A 25157-nucleotide genomic window follows, 5' to 3' on the forward strand; every position below is an offset into this window, starting at 1 on the left:
AAAAGTACAGATATCATGCTTGTAAACAAATGATAGAGTTCTAAAACCACATGAATAGATTGCTTTTTATAAATAATGTTTTGTTGTTGCATTCAACTGCAAAAAAACGCTGTCAAAGAGGCCATTTCCTTAGTAGGTGACGTCAGAGGTCACCATGTGTGAGAAGTAGGTGCTCAGGATGATAGAGAAGTTTCCCACTAGTAATTACCAGTTTGAGTTGCGTATTCTTCCCAGTCGTATGTGGTAAATTACCACTTCCATCTTGGTTCCGAACGCACCATGACACTTCCTCCTTCAGTGGCAGATGCACACTTGTGACTCTCATAAAGGGGGCGTGTCTGTAGCATGGTTCATGAAATGATGGAATAGTTTGACAACCCTGTTTGTACGCTTTTAAATTACATCCATCTCAACCGTTTATCTTTGCCAGTGATGAAGACATGGTAGTCTCATGGTCTCATGGTATGCTGGGGTATGCAACATTGGTCAACTTTGAGCACCTTTATCTATTAAATGTTTTGACATTCAGATCCGAACAGTCACTTTCTGAACACTTCTACAGTGGCCGAATATGTGTGGAAGGTTTTGTTCAAATCAAAAGGGATGCTGTCAAAAAGTGATTGAATTCTGATGGATTGAACCTGACACAAAGCCACTCCCATCCTTTAACAGGACAAAGCAATCAATCGCCTATCACCTAGCTTAGGCATAGCGTAACACATCATCACACCAACATTAAACGCAATAATGGAACACAGTCAATTACAGTGTGTGTGTGTGTGTGTGTGTGTGTGTGTGTGTGTGTGTGTGTGCGCGCACCTCTGGGGCCCTGCAGCAGCTGTTCTAGACAGCTGTATTATGAGAACCATCTGATGAAATGTTGCATCATCTCCTGTTGTTCTGTATGAGAATGTTAGGGTGTGTGTGAGCGTTTGAGAGTGTCTCCTACAGTTTTGAGTGTATTCCATGTGGTAGGGGGTGAAAGGATGATGCTTAATTATTTTGAAGATGAGATTCTGCTTAGTTAGTCTATGGACACGGAGAGAACTGATCTCCTGTAGTTTGTGTGTGTGTGTGTGTGGGGGGGTCTCTGTGTGTTGCTCCAAGCCAGATCATGTAGTGGTTGCGATGTGGTTGCTAGGGGAAACACTTGGATGTAGAGGTGACAGATTGTATTCTACATCATGTCGTCCTGTCTGGGTGATGGTGCCATATATTTGAGGCAGGAAATGACCTCATCTCTGACATCTGACGGAAGGGAGGGGAGAAGTGGAGCGAGCAGTTAAAGCTAGGACATATCTGACACCAACTGATCGTAATATATTTGAGAATTAACACTACCAACTCAATTATTACTTTGAATTGATCATTTTTGCTTTTGGTTTTAACCATTTAAAAGGATAATGCACTCAACAGAGGTAAAGGTAACTGCCAAAAATAATGGAAACACTTGAGTAAATGAGGGACACAAACTACACTGAACAAAAAATATAAACATATAAACATGTTTCATGAGCTGAAATAAAAGATCCCAGAAATGTTCCATACCCACAAAAAGTTTATTTCTCTCAAATGTTGTACACAAATCTCTTTACATCCCTGTTAGTGAGCAGTTCTCCTTGCCAAGATAATACATCCATCTGACAGGTGTGGCATGTCAAGATGCTGATTAAATAGCATGATCATTACACAGGTGCATCTTGTGCTGGATACAATAAAAGACCACTCTAAAATGTGCAGTTTTGTCACACAACACAATGCCTCAGATATCTGAAGTTTTGAGGGAGCGTGCAATTGGCATGTCCACCAGAGCTGTTGCCAGAGAATTGAATGTTAATGTCTCGAACAATGTTGTTTTCAAGAATTTGGCAGTATGTCCAAGTATGTCCTCACAACTACAGACCACATGTATGGCGTTGTGTTGGCCTGCGGTTTGCTGATGTCAACGTTGTGAACAGAGTGACCCATGGTGGCCGTGGGATTATGGTATGGGCAGGCATAAGCTACGGACAAAGAACACAGTTGCATTTTACTGATGGCTATTTGAATGCACAGATATATGGTGATGAGATCCTGAGGCTTTGTCTTGCCACTCATCCGTGGCCATCACCTCATGTTTTAGCATGATAATGCATGGCCCCATGTCGCAAAGATCTGTACACAATTCCTGGAAGCTGAAAATGTCTCAGTTCTTCCATGGCCTGTATATTCACCAGCCATGTCATTCATTGAGCATGTTTGGGATGCTCTGGATCAACGTGTATGACAGCGTGTTCCAGTTCCAGCCTTTTCCTGTAGTCCACGTTCAGCTCCTTTGTCTTGCTCACATTGTGGGAGATGTTGTTGTCCTGGCACCACACTGCCAGTTCTGACCTCCTCCCTATAGGCCGTCTCATCGTTGTCGGTGATCAGGCCTACCACTGATGTGTTGTCAGCAAACTTAATGATGGTGTTGGAGTCGTGTTTGGCCATGCAGTTGTGGGTGAACAGGGAGTCCACGAGGGGCCCAAGTGTACACCCCTGAGGGGCCCAAGTGTACAAGCCTGAGGGGCCCAAGTGTTGAGGATCAGCGTGGCAGATGTGTTGTTGCCTACCATTACCACCTGTAGGAAGTCCAGGATCCAGAATGCAGAGGGAGGTGTTTAGTCCCAGGGTCCTTAGCTTAGTGAGCTTGGATGGCACTATGGTGTTGAACGCTGAGCTGTAGTCAATGAACAGCATTCTCACATAGGTGTTCCTTTTGTCCAGGTGGGAAAGGGCCGTGTGGAGTGCGATTGAGATTGTGTCATCTGTGGATCTGTTGGGGCGGTATGCGAATTGGAGTGGGTCTAGGGTATGCGGGAGGATGCTGTTGATGTGAGCCATGACCAGCCTTTCAAAGCACTACCGACGTGAGTGCCACGGGGCGGTAATCATTTAGGCAGGTTACCTTCGCTTCCTTGGGCACAGGGACTATGGTGGTCTGCTTGAAGCATGTAGGTATTACAGACTCGGTCAGGGAGAGGTTGAAAATGTCAGTGTAGACACTTGCCAGTTGATCCGCGCATGCTTTGAGTACACGTTCTGGTAATCCATCTGGCCCCGCGGCTTTGTGAATGTTAAATTGCTTAAAGGTCACATCGGCTACCGAGAGTGGTATCACACAGTCATCTAAAACAGTGTGTGCATGCTTCAGTGTTGCTTGTCTCGAAGCGAGCATAAATGTAATTTAGCTCGTCTGGTAGGCGTCACTGGGCAGCTCGTGTGTGTGTTTCCCTTTGTCGTTCGCAATAGTTTTCAAGCCCTGCCACATCCGACGGGCATCAGAGGCGGTGTAGTAGGATTCAATCTTAATCCTGTATTGACGCTTTGCTTGTTTGATGGTTCGTCTGAGGGCATCGCGGGATTTCTTATAATCTTCCGGATTAGTGTCCCACTCCTTGAAAGCGGCAGCTCTAGCCTTTAGCTCGATGCGGAGCTCGATGCGGATGTTGCCTGTAATCCATGGCTTCTGGTTGGGATATGTACATACGGTCACTGTGGGGACGACGTTGTCGATGCACTTATTGATGAAGCCGGTGACTGAGGTGGTATTCTCCTCAATGCCATTGGATGAATCCCGGAACATATTCCAGTCTGTGTTAGTAAAACAGTCCTGTAGTGTAGCATCCGCGTCATCTGACCACTTCCGTATAGAGCATGTCACTGGTACTTCCTACTTTAGTTTTTGCTTCTAAGCAGGAATCAGGAGGATAGAATTATGGTCAGATTTTCCAAATGGAGGACGGGGTAGAGCTTTGCATGCATCTCTCTGTGTGGAGTAAAGGTGGTCTTTCCCTCTGGTTGCACATGTGACATGCTGGTAAAAAATTGGTAAAACTGATTTAAGTTTCCCTGCATTAAAGTCCCCGGCCACTAGGAGCGCCGCTTCTGGATGAGCATTTTCCTATTTGCTTATGGCCTTATAGAGTTGGTTGAGTGCGGTCTTAGTACCAGCATCGGTCTGTGGTGGCAAATAGATGGCTTCGAATAATATAGATAGTGTGGTCTACAGCTTATCATAAGGTACTCTACCTCAGGCGAGCAATACCTCAAGACTTCTTTGATATTAGACATTGCGCACCAGCTGTTATTGACAAAAAGACACACACCCCCAACCCTCCTGTTACCAGATGTAGCTTCTTTGTTCTGCCGGTGCATGGAAAATCCCGCCAGCTCTATATTATCCGTGTCGTCGTTCAGCCACGACTCGGTGAAACATAAGATATTGCAGTTCTCAATGTCCTGTTTGTAGGATAATTGTAATCGTAGGTCATCAATAAAAAATTTCAATGATTGCATGTTAGCAAGTAGAATTGATGGCAGTGGGAGTTTACTCGCTTGTCTACGGATTCTCAAAAGGCAGCCCGACCTCTTTTCCTCCGTCTTTTCTTCATGCAAATGACAGGGATCTGGGCCTGTTCCCGGGAGAGCAGTAAATCCTTCTCGTTAAAGGAAAAAGCTTCTTCCAGTTCGTGGTGAGTAATCGCTGTTCTGATGTCCATGTTACTTTCAATCATAAAAGATGGTACATTATGTACAAAATAAGTTACAAAATAAGTTGCAAACAACCGAATAAAACTAGCTAATTAGCACAATTGGTTAGGAGCATGTAGAACGTCAGCCATCTTTACAATGAACTGTATGTAACTCAGTAAAAACGCTGAAATTGTTGCATGTTGCGTTTATATCTTTGTTCAGGATATGTTGAAAGCAGGTGCTTCCACACAGGTGTGGTTCCTGAGTTAATTCAGCAATTAACATCCCATCATGCTTAGGGTCAAAAATGCTGGCTAGGCCATTATTTTGACCGTCATTATGGCTACCATGGCTGTGGCCCACAGGATGACAATGCCCCCCTCCAAAGGGCACGAGTGGTCACTGAATGGTTTGAGGGATCATGAAAACTATGTCAACCGTGTGCCATGGCCGTCTCAGTCACCAGATCTCAACTCAATTGAACACTTATGGGAGATTCTGGAGTGGCGCCTGAGACAGTGTTTTCCATCACCGTCAATAAAACAACAAATGATGGAATTTCTCGTGGAAGAATAGTGTCACATCCCTGCAATAGAGTTCCAGACACTTGTAGAATCTATGCCAAGGTGCATTGAAGCTGTTCTGCTGTTAAGACACTTTATGTTGGTGTTTCCTTTATTTTGGCAGTTACCTGTATGTGCTTGCTTCTGCCTTTAGCTCGGCTGTTGTAGATTTTGAAGTTCACATGTGGGTTGTTTAATTCATTACAGACCAAAAATAAATAGGAACTTGTTCCCAGAGTTACTCCAAAATGATTGTACACTTAAGAGCCATGTTCTACCCTCTGTGAGTGTGTGTGTGTGTGCTTGTGTCTAGGGGGCCACGGATGGGAACAGTCTGTGCTGTGTGTGTTTAAGTGGTGGAAAGCTGCTGTTTGCTGAGCGATGAGCACAGAGGCAACAGAGACTGTCTAAACACATGTCTGTTTGCCAAGTGGGTGTGCATTTGCGTGTGTGTGCGTGTTTTTGTGTGTGTGTGTGCAAATGTGTGTGAATGCATTTGTGTGTGTGTTGGTGTGTGAGTGTATGTTTGTGTTTTCATATGTTATGCTCAATGAACAGCTTCATATTCCCCAGAAAACAAGAGAGGGAGGAGGGGAGAAGGGAGGTCAGAGAGGGGGCAAAAAGGGGTCTCTCTCTGTGTACTTCTCACCTAATGTGTGTGTGTGTGTGTGTGTGTTTAGTATGATGTACAATGAACCCAGACTTGCCTACAGCAGTCTACAGGATACCAATGACTTTACCAGAGGGAGGGGGGAGGAGAGAGGGGGGAGTAGCGAGATCACAGTGGAAAAGTAAACACAAAAATATGTGGATTTTCCTCCATAAGGTTTTTACCTGCTGTTGTTTGTGTCTGTGACTGAATCCAGGTCTCCTGCATGACACAAGACCGTGTTAGCATGTTGAACTAAAGCCTAGGCGTTACCTTGTCATTAGCGTGTGTGTGTGTGTGTGTGTTACAGTGACTGACAGTGTGTAAATTTTGTGCAGGTCCTGCTGAGGTCCCAATGATGTCCCCCAATGGATCAATCCCCCCCATCCACGTCCCCCCAGGATACATCTCCCAGGTAAGCTGTGTTTGTGTGTGGTAAACTTGCTCTCAACTGAGGCCGTCCAGAGCAGAGAGGAATGTGTTGATTATTGCAGGGTACATTGCTGGGGGGGGTGATAGCAGCGAGGCCATTGACTGTGTGTGTTGGGGGGAGGCCACTGAGCCAACTGAGAGCGGGAAAAAGTGTCACCGTTATAGTACATAAACACCCACATAGAGAGAGGGATGGAAGGAGAGAGAGAGATGGAAGGAGAGAGGGATGGGTAGAGCGAGAGAGATGGAAGGAGAGCGAGAGAGATGGAAGGAGAGAGAGGGATGGGTGGAGAGACATGGGTGGAGAGAGAGAGAGATGGAAGGAGAGAGAGAGATGGAAGGAGAGAGAGGGATGGGTGGAGAGACATGGGTGGAGAGAGATGGAAGGAGAGAGAGAGATGGAAGGAGAGAGAGGGATGGGTGGAGAGAGGGATGGGTGGAGAGAGAGGGATGGAAGGAGAGAGAGGGATGGAAGAGAGAGGGATGGACGGAGAGAGAAGGATGGAAGGAAGGGGTGAGAGAGATGGAAGGAGAGAGAGGGAAGGAGAGAGAGAGATGGAAGGAGAGAGAGAGATGGAAGGAGAGAGAGAGATGGAAGGAGAGAGAGGGATGGAAGGAGAGAGCAGGATGGAAGGAGAGAGAGGGATGGGTGGAGAGAGAGAGATGGAAGGAGAGAGAGAGAGGGAAGGAAGGAAGGAGAGAGAGGGATGGAAGGAGAGAGAGAGAGAGGGATGGAAGGAGAGAGAGAGAGAGGGATGGAAGGAAGGAAGGAAGGAAGGAGAGAGAGGGATGGAAGGAAGGAGAGAGGGATGGAAGGAAGGAGAGAGAGGGATGGAAGGAAGGAGAGAGAGGGATGGAAGGAGAGAGAGGGATGGAAGGAAGGAGAGAGAGGGATGGAAGGAAGGAGAGAGGGATGGAAGGAAGGAGAGAGGGATGGAAGGAAGGAGAGAGGGATGAAGAGAGAGAGGGAGGGATGGAAGGAGAGAGAGAGAGGGATGGAAGGAGAGAGAGAGGGATGGAAGGAGAGAGAGAGGGATGGAAGGAGAGAGAGAGAGGGATGGAAGGAGAGAGAGAGAGGGATGGAAGGAGAGAGAGAGAGAGAGAGAGAGAGAGAGAGAGCGAGAGAGAGAGAGAGAGAGAGAGAGAGAGATGGAAGGAGAGAGAGAGAGATGGAAGGAGAGAGAGAGAGGGATGGAAGGAAGGAGAGAGAGGGGGATCCTCTGCCAACTAGTTTCTGGTGGGACTTTGGCCTTGTTTTCACATAAACATGTCTGTTTTTCACGTTTGGTAAGTTTGTTTTGTATAGAGGATGTGGAGGTCGGAGGGGGGAGTCAGAGAGAGTGGTTGGCTATCTTTTCTCCTCTCTTGCTCTCTCTCTTGCTGCCTGTGTGTGTGTGTGTGGTGTGTGTGTGTGTGGTGTGTGTGTGTGTGTGGTGTTTGTGTGGTGCGTGTGTGTGTGCTTGGAAGCAACTCTCACGGGGGAGTGTGTGTTTGCTTACTAATTGGAATGTGTGTGAATGGAATGGAATGTGTGTGCGAGAGTGTCTGAATTGGTGGAATGTGTGTGTGTGTGTGTGTGTGTGTGTGTGTGTGTGTGTGTGTGTGTGTGTGTGTGTGCATGCAGCCAAAGTCTTAAACTGGAGTTTGATCAAACCCATAGCAATTTAATTTAGTGTATTGGGTTAAAAACTACTGCCCCCAAACCTGCCATGTTTTTGACCATGGGGAGAACTACTGTGTGAATACTCCAGTGTGGGTTGGATTTAATTGAGTCCAGTGTTTGTGGATGTGTTCTATTGTGGAATTCTCCAGTAATGCTAAGAATTCCTCTCCTCCCCTCCCCCTCTCCTCCCCTCCCCCTCTCCTCCCTCCTCTCCCCTTTGCCTCTCCTCCCCTCCCCCTCTCCCCCCACCCCCTCTGCCTCTCCTCCCCCCAGGTGTTAGAAGACAACACAGGAGTGCGTCGGGTGGTCGTCACCCCCCAGTCTCCTGAATGTTATCCCCCCTCGTACTCCCCCGCTCTCTCCCCCACGCACCACCTCCCGCCGTACCTCACCCACCCCCACTTTATCCCCAACTCTCACTCCTTCTACCCCCCTGTGAGTCCTGGAGACCTGCCCCCCCACCAGTACTACCAACACCACCTCCCGCCCATATATGGAGAAGGTAAGATACCCACACCCCAGTCTAAGACATGTCTATGGGCATATGAGATACTGTAGCCTGTACTAGAGATATATACCATTGTGGAAAAAGTACTCAAGTGTCATACTTTAGATACCTTAATAGAAAATGACTCACGTAAAAGGGAACGTCGCCCAGTAAAATACTACCAAAAGTATTTGGTTTTAAATATACTTAAGTAATTGTAATTGATAAAATATACTTAAGTATCAAAAGTAAAAGTATTAATAATTTACAATTCATTATATTAAGCAAACCATACGGACAATTGTCTTGTTTTGTTTTGTTTATGGATAGCCAGGGGCACACTCCAACACTCAGGCATCATTTACAAACAAAGCATTTGTGTTTAGTGAGTCTGCCAGATCAGATGCATAGGGATGACCAGGGATTTTCTCTTTAAGTGCGTGAATTGAAAAATGTTCCTGTCCTGCTAAGCATTTAAAATGTAACGAGGACTTTTGTGCGTCAGAGAAAATGTATGGAGTAGAAAATACATTATTTTCTTTAGGAATGTAGTGGAGTAAAAGTAAAAGTTGTCAAAAGTATATATAGTAAAGTACAGAAACCCCCAAAACTACTTAAGTAGTATTTTAAAGTATTTTTACTTAAGTACTTTACACCACTGGAGATACAGTGCCTTGCGAAAGTATTCGGCCACCTTGAACTTTGCGACCTTTTGCCACATTTCAGGCTTCAAACATAAAGAGATACAACTGTATTTTTTGGTGAAGAATCAACAACAAGTGGGACATAATCATGAAGTGGAACGACATTTATTGGATATTTCAAACTTTTTTAACAAATCAAAAACTGAAAAATTGGGCGTGCAATATTATTCAGCCCCCTTAAGTTAATACTTTGTAGCGCCACCTTTTGCTGCGATTACAGCTGTAAGTCGCTTGGGGTATGTCTCTATCAGTTTTGCACATCGAGATACTGACATTTTTTCCCATTCCTCCTTGCAAAACAGCTCGAGCTCAGTGAGGTTGGATGGAGAGCATTTGTGAACAGCAGTTTTCAGTTCTTTCCACAGATTCTCGATTGGATTCAGGTCTGGACTTTGACTTGGCCATTCTAACACCTGGACATGTTTATTTTTGAACCATTCCATTGTAGATTTTGCTTTATGTTTTGGATCATTGTCTTGTTGGAAGACAAATCTCCGTCCCAGTCTCAGGTCTTTTGCAGACTCCATCAGGTTTTCTTCCAGAATGGTCCTGTATTTGGCTCCATCCATCTTCCCATCAATTTTAACCATCTTCCCTGTCCTGGCTGAAGAAAAGCAGGCCCAAACCATGATGCTGCCACCACCATGTTTGACAGTGGGGATGGTGTGTTCAGGGTGATGCGCTGTGTTGCTTTTACGCCAAACATAACGTTTTGCATTGGTGCCAAAAAGTTCAATTTTGGTTTCATCTGACCAGAGCACCTTCTTCCACATGTTTGGTGTGTCTCCCAGGTGGCTTGTGGCAAACTTTAAACGACACTTTTGATGGATATCTTTAAGAAATGGCTTTCTTCTTGCCACTCTTCCATAAAGGCCAGATTTGTGCAATATACGACTGATTGTTGTCCTATGGACAGAGTCTCCCACCTCAGCTGTAGATCTCTGCAGTTCATCCAGAGTGATCATGGGCCTCTTGGCTGCATCTCTGATCAGTCTTCTCCTTGTATGAGCTGAAAGTTTAGAGGGACGGCCAGGTCTTGGTAGATTTGCAGTGGTCTGATACTCCTTCCATTTCAATATTATTGCTTGCACAGTGCTCCTTGGGATGTTTAAAGCTTGGGAAATCTTTTTGTATCCAAATCCGGCTTTAAACTTCTTCACAACAGTATCTCGGACCTGCCTGGTGTGTTCCTTGTTCTTCATGATGCTCTCTGCGCTTTTAACGGACCTCTGAGACTATCACAGTGCAGGTGCATTTATACGGAGACTTGATTACACACAGGTGGATTGTATTTATCATCATTAGTCATTTAGGTCAACATTGGATCATTCAGAGATCCTCACTGAACTTCTGGAGAGAGTTTGCTGCACTGAAAGTAAAGGGGCTGAATAATTTTGCACGCCCAATTTTTCAGTTTTTGATTTGTTAAAAAAGTTTGAAATATCCAATAAATGTCGTTCCACTTCATGATTGTGTCCCACTTGTTGTTGATTCTTTACAAAAAAATACAGTTTATATCTTTATGTTTGAAGCCTGAAATGTGGCAAAAGGTCGCAAAGTTCAAGGGGGCCGAATACTTTCGCAAGGCACTGTATATACAGTGCCAGTCAAAAGTTTGAACATTCCTACTCATTCATTCATTTTATTTTATTTTTTACTATTTTCTACATTGTAGAATAATGAAAGAACACATATGGAATCATGTAGTAACCAAAAACGTGTTCAACAAATCAAAATATATTTTAGATTTTAGATTCTTCAAAGTAGCCACCCTTTGCCTTGATAACAGCTTTGCACATTTTTGGCATTCTCTCGACCAGCTTCACTTTGAATGCTTTCCCAACAGTCTTGAAGGAGTTCCCACATATACTGAGCACTTGTTGGCTACTTTTCCTTCAATCTTAGGTCCAACTCATCCCAAACCATCTCAATTGGGTTGAGGTCGGGTGATTGTGGAGGCCAGGTCATCTTATGCAGCACTCCATCACTCTCCTTCTTGGTCAAATAGCCCTTACACGGCCTGGAGGTGTGTTGGGTCATTGTCCTGTTGAAAAACAAATGATAGTCCCACTAAGCACAAACCAGATGGGATGGCGTATTGCTGCAGAATGCTGTGGTAGCCATGCTGGTTAAGTGTGCCTTGACTTCTAAATAAATCACTAACAGTGTCACCAGCAAAGCACCCCCACACCATCACACCTCCTCCTCCATGCTTCATAGTGGGAACCACACATGCGGAGATCAGCCATTCACCTACTCTGCGTCTCACAAAGACATGGCGGTTGGAACCAAAAATCTCAAATTTGGACTCATCAGACCAAAGCACAGATTTCCACCCGTCTAATGTCTATTGCTTGTGTTTCTTGGCCCAATCAAGTCTCTTCTTATTATTTGTGTCCTTTAGAAGTGGTTTCTTTGCAGCAATTTGCCCATGAAGGCCTGATTCACGCAGCCTCCTATCAACAGTGGATGTTGAGATGTGTCTGTTACTTGAACTTAGTGAAGCATTTATTTGGGCGGCAATTTCTGAGTCTGGTAACTCTAATGAACTTATCCTCTGCAGCAGAGGTAAATTGGGTCTTCCTTTCCTGTGGCGGTCCTCATGAGAGCCAGTTTCATCATAGCGCTTGATGGTTTTTGCTACTGCACTTGAAGAAACTTGAAAAGTTCTTGAAATTTTCCACATTGCCTGCCCTTCATGTCTTAAAGTAGTGATGGACTGTTGTTTCTCGTTGCGTATTTGAGCTGTTCTTGCCATAATATGGACTTGGTCTTTTACCAATCGGCCTATCTTCTGTATACCACCCCTACCTTGTCACAACACAACTGATTGGCTCAAACGCATTAAGAAGGAAAGAAATTCCACAAATGAACTTTTAACAAGGCACACCTGTTAATTGAAATGCATTCCAGGTGACTACCTCATGCAGCTGGTTGAGAGAATGCCAAGAGTGTGCAAAGCTGTCATCAAGGCAAAGGGTGGCTACTTTGAAGAATCTAACATCTAAAATATATTTTGATTTGTTGAACACTTTTTTGGTTACTACATGATTCCTATGTATCCCCCCCCTGCTTTGCAGTTCTTGACACACTCAAACCGGTGCGCCTGGCACCTACTACATAACCCGTTCGGAGGCGCTTATTTTGTCTTGTCCATTCACCCTCTGAATGGCACACGCACACAATCCGTCTCAATTGTCTCAAGGCTTAAAAATCCTTCTTTAACCTGTCTCCTCCCCTTCATCTACACTGATTGTAACAAATGACATCAGTAAGGGATCACAGCTTTTACCTTGATTCACCTGGTCCGTCTATGTCTGTAGCAGGTTTCCTTAATGTTTTTGTCCACTCAGTGTATATACATACACCTCAATTACATAGCTAACTCCCTCTTTCATCTTTCCGGGCTCTCATTTTCCTCTCCCTCTCTCCCTCCCTCTTCACCCCCTCCATCTCTCCGTCTCCCAGAGATAATCCCAGTGTATGGCATGTCCAGCTACGTTGGCAGAGAGGAGAGCTATAACAAGCCCCAGCCTAAGAAGATGAAGGAGCAGAGACAGCTGGAGCGACAGAACAGACTCAACTCTCCCCCCTCCTCCCTGTACAAGTCTCTGGGCTCCAGCCACAATGGATACAGGTCAGTGAATAGTCCTGGTGTTAGAGACCAGTTCAACTAGACCGAGGATACAGATGCGCCATCTTCATTTGAGCACTCCGTTGTCGCAGAGAGTTTTCCTGCGCTAGCAAGAAATGCTAACTTGCCGTGTGTACGCGGTTTAATAAGGCTTCTAAAGTTTGTCATTTTCACTTCAGGCTTTATTTGCCCTAAAAAAAATTTGTCAACCACTACAAAAATGTCCATTATTTATAATCCACATAATAATTCACATTTCCTGTTGCTGCAGGATTATCTTCCTGCTGTGAGAAACTGTAGGTACAGTAATACGTAAACACTAGATACAATACTAGTTAGAGACTAGTTACAATACTAGTTAGAGACTAGTTACAATACTAGTTAGAGACTAGTTACAATACTAGTTAGAACATAGAGACTAGTTTCTTTCTCTACAAGTGTGAAAGGATTAGCCTTATAATTAGAGAAAAGTTACAGACTAGTTATAGACTAGTTAGTAGTTTAGACTAGTTACTGGTTTTACTAGTGATCAACATGATCTACAAGTCTGAGATATATAGCCATAATGCAGACAGGAGAGACACTATAGACAAGTTACAGACTTTGACCAGACATTGTTTTCCTGTAGAAGTCAGACTTTGACCAGACATTGTTTTCCTATGGGAGGATGAGGTTGACCAGACATTGTTTTCCTATGGGAGGATGAGGTTGACCAGACATTGTTTTCCTATGGGAGGATGAGGTTGACCAGACATTGTTTTCCTATGGGAGGATGAGGTTGACCAGACATTGTTTTCCTATGGGAGGATGAGGTTGACCAGACATTGTTTTCCTATGGGAGGATGAGGTTGACCAGACATTGTTTTCCTATGGGAGGATGAGGTTGACCAGACATCGTTTTCCTATGGGAGGATGAGGTTGACCAGACATTGTTTTCCTATGGGAGGATGAGGTTGACCAGACATTGTTTTCCTATGGGAGGATGAGGTTGACCAGACATTGTTTTCCTATGGGAGGATGAGGTCTAAAACACAAACTATTTGACTCTTTAAGAGCACGTGTTGGGTCTATTGTCATTGTAAAGTCTACTGAGATGCTTTCCATGCAGTTTGTGTCAATAAAGTTTGGTTGTATTTGATTGGTTACAGCGGGAAGAGCCACGTCCCTTCGCTAGGGTCATTGGGGTCAATGGGCGGAGCTAACAGTCCAGGAGGGAAGAAGCCGGAACGACGACAACTACGGAGCAGCCCAAGGAGCAACGAGCCAGACACACACACACAATCACCGCAAGGTAAACACACACACACGCAGGCACACACACACACACACACACACACACAATCACCGCAAGGTAAACACACACACACACGCAGGCACACACACACACACACACACACACACACAGATAAGTGAATATTCATCAGATGTCTCTCTCTCTTTTCTTCTCAATGAAAGAGAGAAAAAGATGAATGGTGTCTTACTGAGGTGGAGAGGAGAGGTGGAGAGAGAGGGAGGGGGGAGAGAAGGGGTTGTCTAGGTAACCACATAGCTGAGTCTTTCCCGAGACCTATCGGTTTCTCCTTCTACAATACTGGCCTTGTCTGGGAGGGGGGGGGGCAGGATAGGAGAGAGGAGAGGTAGTGAGGAGAGGAGTGGAGGTGAGGGGAGTAAGGGGGAGAGAGGGAAGAGGGGTGAGGTACAGTACATATCTGTTGAGTCCTGGTCTCCATGAAGGAACCCTTTGAGCTCCCTTTCAAACACACACATCTCTATCTCGCTGGCCTGTGTGCAGAGGTGGTGACAGACAGGCATGCTGAGAGACACCAGAGTTAATCCCAAAGAAGCAGGCCAAACCACCTCTCAGACCCCCATTTCAGCTTTGGACCAGCCCGGCTGTACAGTCCAGGGGCAGGGGAATGTTCCATTGAGGCCAGGTGTAAGGGGTGTTTGTTGGGCTGGGTGGTGACATCATGGAAAGAGAGAGAGCCTGATGAGCTTTGATCAACTCAGTATCTTCACACACACACATGTACAGTACATGTCAGTGTATGTCTAGGAGTATCTGTGTCTTTCTGATGGTCTAGCAGGGTCTCAGTTCTGGACTGGAGATCAGGCTGACTCGGCTACAACACACACACACACACACACACACACACACACACACACACACACACACACACAGACACGCACACACACCCCGTGACTGGGCTTCCTCTAAAACAATCAGAGCATGAGAGAGTGAGAAAGAGAGAGAGAGGGAGAAAAAAGAGAAGAGTATGATAGAGGGACAGGGGAATTAAAAGTGAGAACAGAGAATATGAGAGCGAATGAAAAGCTTGTAGGTAGATTGAGTGGAGAGAAAGATGGTAGAGAGAGTGAGAGGGGGATGAGAGACAAAGGGAGAGAAAGATGGTAGAGAGAGTGAGAGGGGGATGAGAGACAAAGGGAGAGAAAGATTGTAGAGAGAGTGAGTGGGGGATGAGAGACAAAGGGAGAGAAAGATGGTAGAGAGAGTGAGAGGGGGATGAGAGACAAAGGGAGAGAAAGATGGTAGAGAGAGTGAGAGGGGGATGAGAGACAAAGGGAGAGAAAGATGGAAGAGAGAGTGAGAGGGGGATGAGAAACAAAGGGAGAGAAAGAGAGATATAGAAAGGACTGAGAGAGAGAACATTCCATCTGTCTAATCTACTGCTTGGCCCTCTGCTTTCAACCATGAGTATCACACACACACACACACACACACACACACACACACACACACACACACACACACACACACACACACACACACACACACACACACACACACACACACACACACACACACACACACACACACTGTCTGGAACACCAGACAGGGTTCACACTCACACACAAACACACCCACGCTGTATACTTTGCTCTGTGCCCTCCTGGACGTGTGTGTTTGTGTGTCTATTGGCTAATGTACTATATCCCAGTAATGTGCTTGGCTACCAGTCAGTCAAGACAGTCAGTAAAGCCCACCGCTCTTCCTTAGAACTGAGCCGCTCTAAACACAATCAGATGTGCCTCTGTCCTCCATGATGGATCTACGTCAACGGCGCAGTTTATCTGTAGAGAACAGTGATTTCAGGAAACTGATGTCCCATGGTGGATCAACGCCAGCGTTGCAGTTTCTCAGTAGAGCTTAGATTTCAACTGAAACAGATGTGCCTTTGTCCGCCATGTTGGTTCTACGTCATCATAACGGCAGCACCTTTCTGTGATTCTAGTGGTGCTTTCAAGATGACGTCAGTAGTCTTCAGGTCAGAAAGTTGGAGCCCTAGAAAGATGTCCAAGTTCCCGACTTGGCATTCCGAGTTGGATGACCATTTACTCGGAGTTCACAGTTGTCTTGAATGTACTGAATTCCGAAGTCAGAGATTTCTGAGTTCCGAGTTGTTTTGAACGTGGCATCATTTCTATGTAGAGAGCAGTGATTTTAGGGAAATGACGTGGCCAGTCCATGTTGGTTATACTGTAGAATGGGTACTTTGAGGAGAGGAGGAAAGGAGTGGAAAGAACGTCTCCTGACACGTTTAAAACAAAAGACATGTAAGATGATGTCATCCAGAGAGAGAGAGAGAGAGACAGAGAGAGAGAGCTGTATAAGTGCTCGTTTAGTTCATTAACACATCCGACCCCTGACCTTAGCATGACTCAGGCCTTTTAAAATAAACCACGCTGTTATAGTGACTCTCTGTAAGTGTGTACGCTCTCCCACCCTCCATGATTTTGCCTGTGTTCCTATGGTAATAGCCCCCCCCCCACCCAAATAAGGGCCTGCTTGCCTGCCTGTCTGTGTCAGCTGGTTCAAGGAGTACAAGTCCAGTCTGACTCAGTCTTGTTCTTACAAGTCTCTCTTACACACACATCTGCACAATGTTGGCTAGTGCAGAGCCAGAGATGCATATCATCAGGCCATCATTAACATCTGATTTACAGCTGAAGTCGGAAGTTTACATACACCTTAGCCAAATACATTTAAACTCAGTTTTTCACAATTCCTGACATTTACGTTTCAGGTAGCCTTCCACAAGCTTCCCACAATAAGTTGGTTGAATTTTGGCCCATTCCTCCTGAAAGAGCTGTAACTGAGTCAGGTTTGTAGGCCTCGCACATGCTTTTTCAGTTCTGCCCACACATTTTCTATGGGATTGACGTCAGGGATTTGTGATGGCCACTCCAATACCTTGACTTTATTGTCCTTAAGCCATTTTTCCACAACTTTGGAAGTATGCTTGGGGTCATTGTCCGTTTGGAAGACCCATTTGCGACCAAGCTTTAACTTCCTGACTGATGTCTTGAGATGTTGCTTCAATATATCCACATCATTTTCTTTCCTCATGATGCCATGTATTTTGTGAAGTGCACCAGTCCCTCCTGCAGCAAAGCACCCCCACAACATGATGCTGCCACCCCCGTGCTTCACGGTTGGGATGGTGTTCTTCGGCTTGCAAGCCTCCCCCTTTTTCCTCCAAACATAATGATGGTAATTTTGGCTAAACAGTTCTATTTTTGTTTCATCAGACCAGAGGACATTTCTCCAAAAAGTACGATCTTTGTCCCCATGTGCATTTTCAAACTGTAGTCTGGCTTTTTTATGGCGGTTTTGGAGCAGTGGCTCCTTCCTTGATGAGTGACCTTTCAGTTCATGTTGATATAGGACTTGTTTTACTGTGGATATAGATACTTTTATACCTGTTTCCTCCAGCATCTTCACAAGGTCCTTTACTGTTGTTCTGGGATTGATTTGCACTTTTCGCACCAAAATACGTTAATCTCTAGGAGACAGAACGCATCTCCTTCCTGAGCGGGATGACAAATATATTTTATGAGGTCTTGGCTGATTTCTTTGGATTTTCCCATGATGTCAAGCAAAGAGGCACTGAGTTTGAAGGTAGGACTTGAAATGCATCCACAGGAACACCTCCAACTGACTCAAATGATGTCCATTAGACTATCAGAAGCTTCTAAAGCCATGACATCATTTTCTGGAATTTTCCAAGCTGTTTAAAGGCACAGTCAACTTAGTGTATGTAAACTTCTGACCCACTGGAATTGTGATACAGTGAATTATAAGTGAAATAATCTGTCTGTAAACAATTGTTGGAAAAATGACTTGTGTCATGCACAAAGTAGATGTCCTAAACGACTTGCCAAAACTAGTTTGTTAACAAGAAATGTGTGGAGTGGTTGAAAAACGAGTTTCAATGACTCCAATCTAAGTGTATGTAAATTTACAACTTCAGCTGTAGATTAATTAATGATCTTAAGAACATTGATATTAACACATTTCCTTTTGGTCGGCTGGTCGGCTGGGTTGAAACTGTACTTCTACCATCACAGAGTTCCCAATGCTTCAGCCAACACACACACACACACACTGTTGCCTACCAGGAAGAGCGGCAGAATTCCTGTGTCTTTTGGCACCTCACACACCTCCTCTATGAAGGTATGGCTGGACACACTCATCTTGTCTGTATACCATGGCCTCTGTCCATGAGAACTAAACTGTCACCATGACTACAAACCTTCTCAGACAGGTCTCAACGTGTGTGTATGTGTGTGTGTGTGTGTGTGTGGTAACAATTGGGGTTATGGTTAGGGTTATGGGTTATGGGTTATGGTTAGGGTTATGGGTTATGGGTTATGGGTTATGGTTATGGGTTATGGTTAGGGTTATGGGTTATGGTTATGGTTAGGGTTATGGGTTATGGGTTATGGTTATGGGTTATGGTTAGGGTTATGGGTTATGGTTAGGGTTATGGTTATGGGTTATGGGTTATGGGTTATGGTTAGGGTTAGGGTTATGGGTTATGGTTATGGGTTATGGTTATGGGTTAGGGTTATGGGTTAGGGTTATGGGTTATGGGTTATGGTTAGGGTTATGGGTTAGGGTTATGGGTTATGGTTAGGGTTATGGGTTAGGGTTATGGGTTAGGGTTATGGGTTATGGGTTATGGTTATGGGTTATGGGTTATGGTTAGGGTTATGGGTTAGGGTTATGGGTTATGGTTAGGGTTATGGGTTAGGGTTATGGGTTAGGGTTATGGGTTATGGTTAGGGTTATGGGTTAGGGTTATGGGTTATGGTTAGGGTTATGGGTTATGGTTAGGGTTATGGGTTATGGGTTATGGTTAGGGTTATGGGTTAGGGTTATGGGTTAGGGTTATGGGTTATGGTTATGGGTTAGGGTTATGGTTAGGGTTATGGGTTATGGTTAGGGTTATGGGTTATGGTTAGGGTTATGGGTTAGGGTTATGGGTTATGGGTTATGGGTTATGGGTTAGGGTTATGGGTTATGGGTTATGGTTAGGGTTATGGGTTATGGGTTATGGTTAGGGTTATGGGTTATGGGTTAGAGAAAATAGGATTTTGAATGGAAATACATTGATGTCCCCATAAGGATAGAAAAATGTGTGTGTTAAGGAGGCCAGCTGTTGAGCAGATGGAATGCTCACTATGCATAGATGAAAACGCTGTGGAACTCACCCTGCAGGCTTCTTTTTCTATCGCTCTGTTTCTCATTCTCCTTTTGTTCTCTTTATCTTATATCTCTCTCACCCTCTATCTCTACAGTGCCCCCTTCAAAAAGAAAATCTACTTTTGCATATTTTTGATCGTGAATAATATCAGATCTTCAACCAAAACCTAGTTGGGAACCTGAGTGAACAAATACATACTTATTTAATTTATTTCATAAACAAATCTATGCAAAAATGTATGCTTGACCATTGGTGTAAGGTTCTTACTGTGGAATGCAGTGCCAGGCATAATGTGACCCATGTCATCCAAAAAGTTCTACAGGAGAATTCTACAGGAGAATGTCAGGTCATCCGTCTGTGAGCTGATGACCCGCAGCTGGGTCACGCAGCAAGACAATGATCCAAAACACACAATCAAGTCTACATGAAAATGTCTAAAAAGCTAAACATTTGAAGTTTTGGAATGAACCAGTCAAAGTCCAGACCTAATGATCCCAATCGAGACGTTGTGGCAGGATTGGAAACAAGCAGTTTAATCAGTTCTGCATGTAAGAGTGGGACACAATTCCTCCAGAGCGACGTGAGAGACAACTACAGGAAGGGTTTGGTTGCAGTCATCGCTGCTGATTGCGTGTGAGGGGGAAATTACTTTTTCACACGGAGGAATTGGTCGTTGCATAACTTTCTTAATTAAATAAATGAAATAAGTATCCATTTTTTTTGTAAACTCACTTAATCTAATATTAGGTTTTGGATGAAGATCTGATAATATTCAGCGTCAACAATATGCTAAAATCAGAATGGGGGCAAATAGCTTTTCATGGCGCTGTGCCTCTCTTTCTTTGTCTCTATCTCCCTCTCTCCTCCGTTCCTTCAATTCATTGTTTCTAGTTTCTAAAAGTATATATTTTTACACCATCTTAAATAAGCATGCCCCATTCCGCAATTTCGAACCAGGGACAGATATAGCCCTTGGTTCACTCCAGACCTGACTGCCCTAGACCAGCACAAAAACATCCTGTGGCGTACTGCATTAGCATCGGATAGCCCCCGCGATATGTAACTTTTCAGGGAAGTTAGGAACCAATATACACAGGCAGTTAGGAAAGCAAAGGCTAGATTTTTCAAACAGAAATTTGTATCCTGTAGTACTAACTCAAAAAAGTTCTGGGACACTGTAAAGTCCATGAAGAATAAGAGCACCTCCTCCCAGCTGCCCACTGCACTGAGGCTAGGAGACACTGTCACCACCGATAAATCCACTATAATTGAGAATTTCAATAAGCATTTTTCTACGGCTGGCCATGCTTTCCACCTGGCTACCCCTACCCCGGTCAACAACCCTGCACCCCCCACAACAACCCTGCACCCCCCACAACAACTTGCCCAAACCTCCCCCATTTCTCCTTCACCCAAATCCAGATAGCTGATGTTCTGAAAGAGTTGCAAAATCTGGACCCCTACAAATCAGCTGGGCTCCAGACGAGCTTCAATGCCATACAACTCTCCTTCTGTGGCCTCCAACTGCTCTTAAATGCTAGTAAAGCTAAATGCATGCTCTTCAACCGATCGCTGCCCGCACCCACCTGCCCGCCCGTCCAGCATCACTACTCTGGATGGCTCTGACTTAGAATACGTGGATAACTACAAATACCTAGGTGTCTGGCTAGACTGTAAACTCTCCTTCCAGACTCACATTAAGCATCTCCAATCCAAAACTAAATCTAGAATTGGCTTCCTATTTAGCAACAAAGCCTCCTTCACTCATGCTGCCAAACATACCCTCGTAAAACTGACTATCCTACCGATCCTTGACTTTGGCGATGTGATTTACAAATTAGCCTCCAACACTCTACTCAACAAATTGGATGTAGTCTATCACAGTGCCATCCGTTTTGTCACCAAAGCCCCATATACTACCCACCACTGCAACCTGTATGCTCTCATTGACTGGCCCTCGCTTCATATTTGTCGCCAAACCCACTGGATCCAGGTCATCTAGAAGTCTGCTAGGTAAAGCCCTGCCTTATCTCAGCTCACTGGTCACCCACTCGTAGCACGCGCTCCAGCAGGTATATCTCACTGATCACCCCCAAAGCCTATTCCTCCAATGACTGGAACAAATTGCAAAAATCGCTGAAGCTGGAGAGTCATATCTCTCTCACTAACTTTAAGCATCAGCTGTCAGAGCAGCTCACAGATCATTGCAACTGTACATAGCCCATCTGTAAATGGCCCATCCAAACTACCTCATCCCCATATTGTTATTATTATTTTTTTGCTCCTTTGCACCCCAGTATCTCTACTTGCACATTCATCTTCTGCACATCGATCACTCCAGTGTTTAATTGCTAAATTGTAATTAATTCACCACTACGGCCTATTTATTGCCTTACTTCCCTAATCTTACCTCATTTGCACACGATGTACATGTTTTTTTTTCTATTGTGTTACTGACTGTACATTTGTTTATTCCATGTGTAACTCTGTGTTGTTGTTTGTGTCGCACTGCTTTGCTTTATCTTGGCCAGGTCACAGTTGTAAATGAGAACTTGTTCTCAACTGGCCTACCTGGTTAAATAAAGGTGAAATATATAAAAAATAAAAATACACCCAGACACACTTAGATATATTCACCGTCTGACAAGCCCCTCCCCCTGCATCTGCTGCGCCTGCTGATGATGTCACAGAACTGGAAAACCGTGATTGTGTAATCACCCTACACCCATTTTAGTCATTTAGCAGATGCTTTTATCCAGAGCGGTTTACAGTTAGTGCGTTCATCTTAAGATAGCTAGGTGGGACGACAACAACGTCACGATCGTAAGTACAGTTTCCCTCAACAAAGTATCTATCAGCAAAATCAGTGCTAGTGGGGAAAACCGAAGGGCCTTTATTTTATTCTAGGGGTGGTTGGGCCAAGAGGCCAGAGGTGGAGGAATGGAGGGCTTGGGTTGGGATGTAGGGTTTGAGCAGAGCCTGAAGGTAGATAGGGCCAGTTCCCCTTGCTGCTCAGTAGGCCAGCATCAGGGTCTTGAAGATGACCCCTCACACTCCTCCTCTCTGCTTTCCTCACTTCTCTCTCCATCCTGATAAACATCCCTTATTCTCTTCTCCTCCTCCGCTCCTCTTCTGTGTTCTAATCTCTCTCTCTCTCTCTTTCTCTCTCTCTCTCTCTGAAACACAAACCATTTCTGGGTAATTTAGTAAACTCTGCTCTGATGGAGAAAGCAGCTCTGCTCCTGTCTGAAGTGTCTCTGGTATAGGGATTACACACACACTACACACACACACACTACACACTACACACACACACTACACACTACACACACACACTACACACTACACACTACACACTACACACACTACACACTACACACACACACTACACACTACACACACACACTACACACTACACACACACCACACACTACACACTACACACACACACTACACATTACACACACACACTACACACTACACACACACACTACACACTACACACACTACACACAAAACTTCCATTTGCACGCACAAACACATACACGCACGCACGCACACACACCAGCGCTAACCCCGACCCACTCCTAAATCACCCGTAGACATGCTCTGACACTGGGTGTGTGTGTGTGTGTGTGTGTGTGTGTGTGTGTGTGTGTGTGTGTGTGTGTGTGTGTGTGAGAGAGAGAGAGAGACTGGAACCGGCCCACTGTTTTATGAGCAGCCAACAGAACAGAGGGCAGACCTAGGCAGTAATCCTAGTCTGTACATACTGTACCTACTGTATATGACACAGCTCAGCCTGCCCTCTGGTGGTGCTTAGCTGTAATTTCACCCTCTCACACAAGGGCAAAAACACACTAGTTGGTGGTAATGTTGTGTCTGTCCTCTTTCCTCAGATCACGACTCGGAGGTAAAGAGAGTTCAGGAAGTGCTCTCCGCCATCGACAAACCACAGGTCAGTCACACACATACACGCACGCAGACACACACACACACTCACTCACACACACACTTGCAGACAAAGACATCTGTACCTAAAGGTGTCTTCCTCACAGAGCAAGTATGTCCTTTGGAGCCCAGAACACCTGCAGTCCCCAACCTGACCACACAGGGGCAGTATTGTACCACCTCATCACACAGAACTAGGGCTACAACGCTACCGGTAATTTACCAAAGTTACCGGAATCTTCAGTAATTTTGGTAATTAACAGAAATCTATGGTAATCAATCGAAACTTTGGTCATTTATACTTGAAAAACTTGTTTTATTCTTCATATATAGTATTAATTTGTTACATCTGTGTCCATATTGTCCATGAGAATTAATGAACAAAAAGGATCTAATCAACAATGCCATTATTTTCTACTACCTCTGCAACTCTATTGACTGTGTTCACAACTGTCAGTTTGATGCAAAAACATCGTAAAATAAATTCAATTAAAAAATATATAAAGGTTATTTCATGCTGAAACCCTCATATTAAACACCAATGGAATTCAATAAGTTGATTGTTTATATTGTCACGAACCGGCTCAAAGCCCGTAACAAAAGGGAGACAATGTGGAGATAAGGAGTAACAAAACATATTTATTAAATAAGTAACTAAGTATAATATACAATGGTGTGTGTAATCAGTAGTGTAAGTGAGTGTGTTGCATGAATGTGATAATGCAGGGTGTTGAAAGGTGCCAAAGCAAACAACCAAAAGGCCACCAAGATACACAACAAAATCTGTAAAGTCTCTTCCATGAATGGGGAAGTGGTGTATTTATCCTGGGTCACACCTGGCCCAGGTGTTTCCCATGTAGCTGACGACCCTCCCAACTCCGCCCACCGGCATCCTAATAAGGAAACAAGAACAAAGAGAGAATACGGCAGACAGAGTGGGAGGGTCGTCACAATATTTAGGATCATGTTTCACAGCTTTGTCATTCTATTTTTTTTACATTTAAAAATCATCTTATTTAATTATTTCATATATTTTACTTGTGATAAGGCCACACAGAGGGGCAGAGGTACCCAAAAGGAGCACTAGATGTCTTGTGATAGATTATATCCAATCCAGTAATCCATAAACGTTTCCAGTACTATACCCTCCCTTTGCAACCCTACACAGGACTCTACAAGACCCTACAATGGATCTTCTGAACCGTATTGATAAGGAACACACTAGAAGTATGAGAGAGAGAGAGACTGTCAGCTTGTCTTCTAGAGGCTTCTAGAGGTAGAGGTCATATGAAACAGTCTTCAGTGTGTGTCTCTGGGATGTGGTTTGTCCCCAGGGCAGATTGGGTATTCAGTCGATGTGGTTTGTCCCAAGGGCAGATTGGGTATTCAGTCGATGTGGTTTGTCCCCAGGGCAGATTGGGTATTCAGTCGATGTGGTTTGTCCCCAGGGCAGATTGGGTATTCAGTCGATGTGGTTTGTCCCAAGGGCAGATTGGGTATTCAGTCGATGTGGTTTGTCCCAAGGGCAGATTGGGTATTCCGTCGATGTGGTTTGTCCCAAGGGCAGATTGGGTATTCAGTCGATGTGGTTTGTCCCCAGGGCAGATTGGGTATTCAGTCGATGTGGTTTGTCCCCAGGGCAGATTGGGTATTCAGTCGATGTGGTTTGTCCCCAGGGCAGATTGGGTATTCAGTCGATGTGGTTTGTCCCCAGGGCAGATTGGGTATTCAGTCGATGTGGTTTGTCCCCAGGGCAGATTGGGTATTCAGTCGATGTGGTTTGTCCCCAGGGCAGATTGGGTATTCAGTCGATGTGGTGTCTGGATGAATGACACCCGGTGTTAAATCACTCCGCTGTGTGTCTTTCCCCGTTGCTGGCGGTTTGGGTAAATGTTTCTGTGTGTGTGTGTGTAGAGACCGTGGTTGATGGGGTGATTGTTTCAGTACCAGGGTGTGTGTGTGTGTGTGTGTGTGTGTGTGTGTAGAGACCGTGATTGATGGGGTGATTGTTTCAGTACCAGGGTGTGTGTGTGTGTGTGTGTGTGTGTGGTGTGTGTGTGTGTGTGTG

The 25157-nt window shown here is 44.8% G+C and overlaps 1 protein-coding gene across 1 annotated transcript in view; it reads left to right on the forward strand.

Annotated features, from left to right (window-relative positions):
• Positions 1-23492, forward strand: part of LOC109882300 (fibronectin type III domain-containing protein 3B-like) — a 43462-nt gene extending 19970 nt beyond the window's left edge. Inside the window, exons 3-7 of the mRNA XM_031792663.1 lie at positions 6048-6124; positions 8078-8306; positions 12464-12632; positions 13778-13920; positions 23038-23492. Of these exons, the coding sequence (XP_031648523.1) occupies positions 6048-6124; positions 8078-8306; positions 12464-12632; positions 13778-13920; positions 23038-23336 (917 nt within the window). The 3' untranslated portion in view covers positions 23337-23492. The remainder of the gene's footprint in view (positions 1-6047; positions 6125-8077; positions 8307-12463; positions 12633-13777; positions 13921-23037) is intronic.
• Positions 23493-25157: the final 1665 nt, after the last annotated feature.

Source organism: Oncorhynchus kisutch, linkage group LG16, assembly GCF_002021735.2.
Source record: "Oncorhynchus kisutch isolate 150728-3 linkage group LG16, Okis_V2, whole genome shotgun sequence".
NCBI classification, from domain to species: Eukaryota; Metazoa; Chordata; class Actinopteri; order Salmoniformes; family Salmonidae; genus Oncorhynchus; species Oncorhynchus kisutch.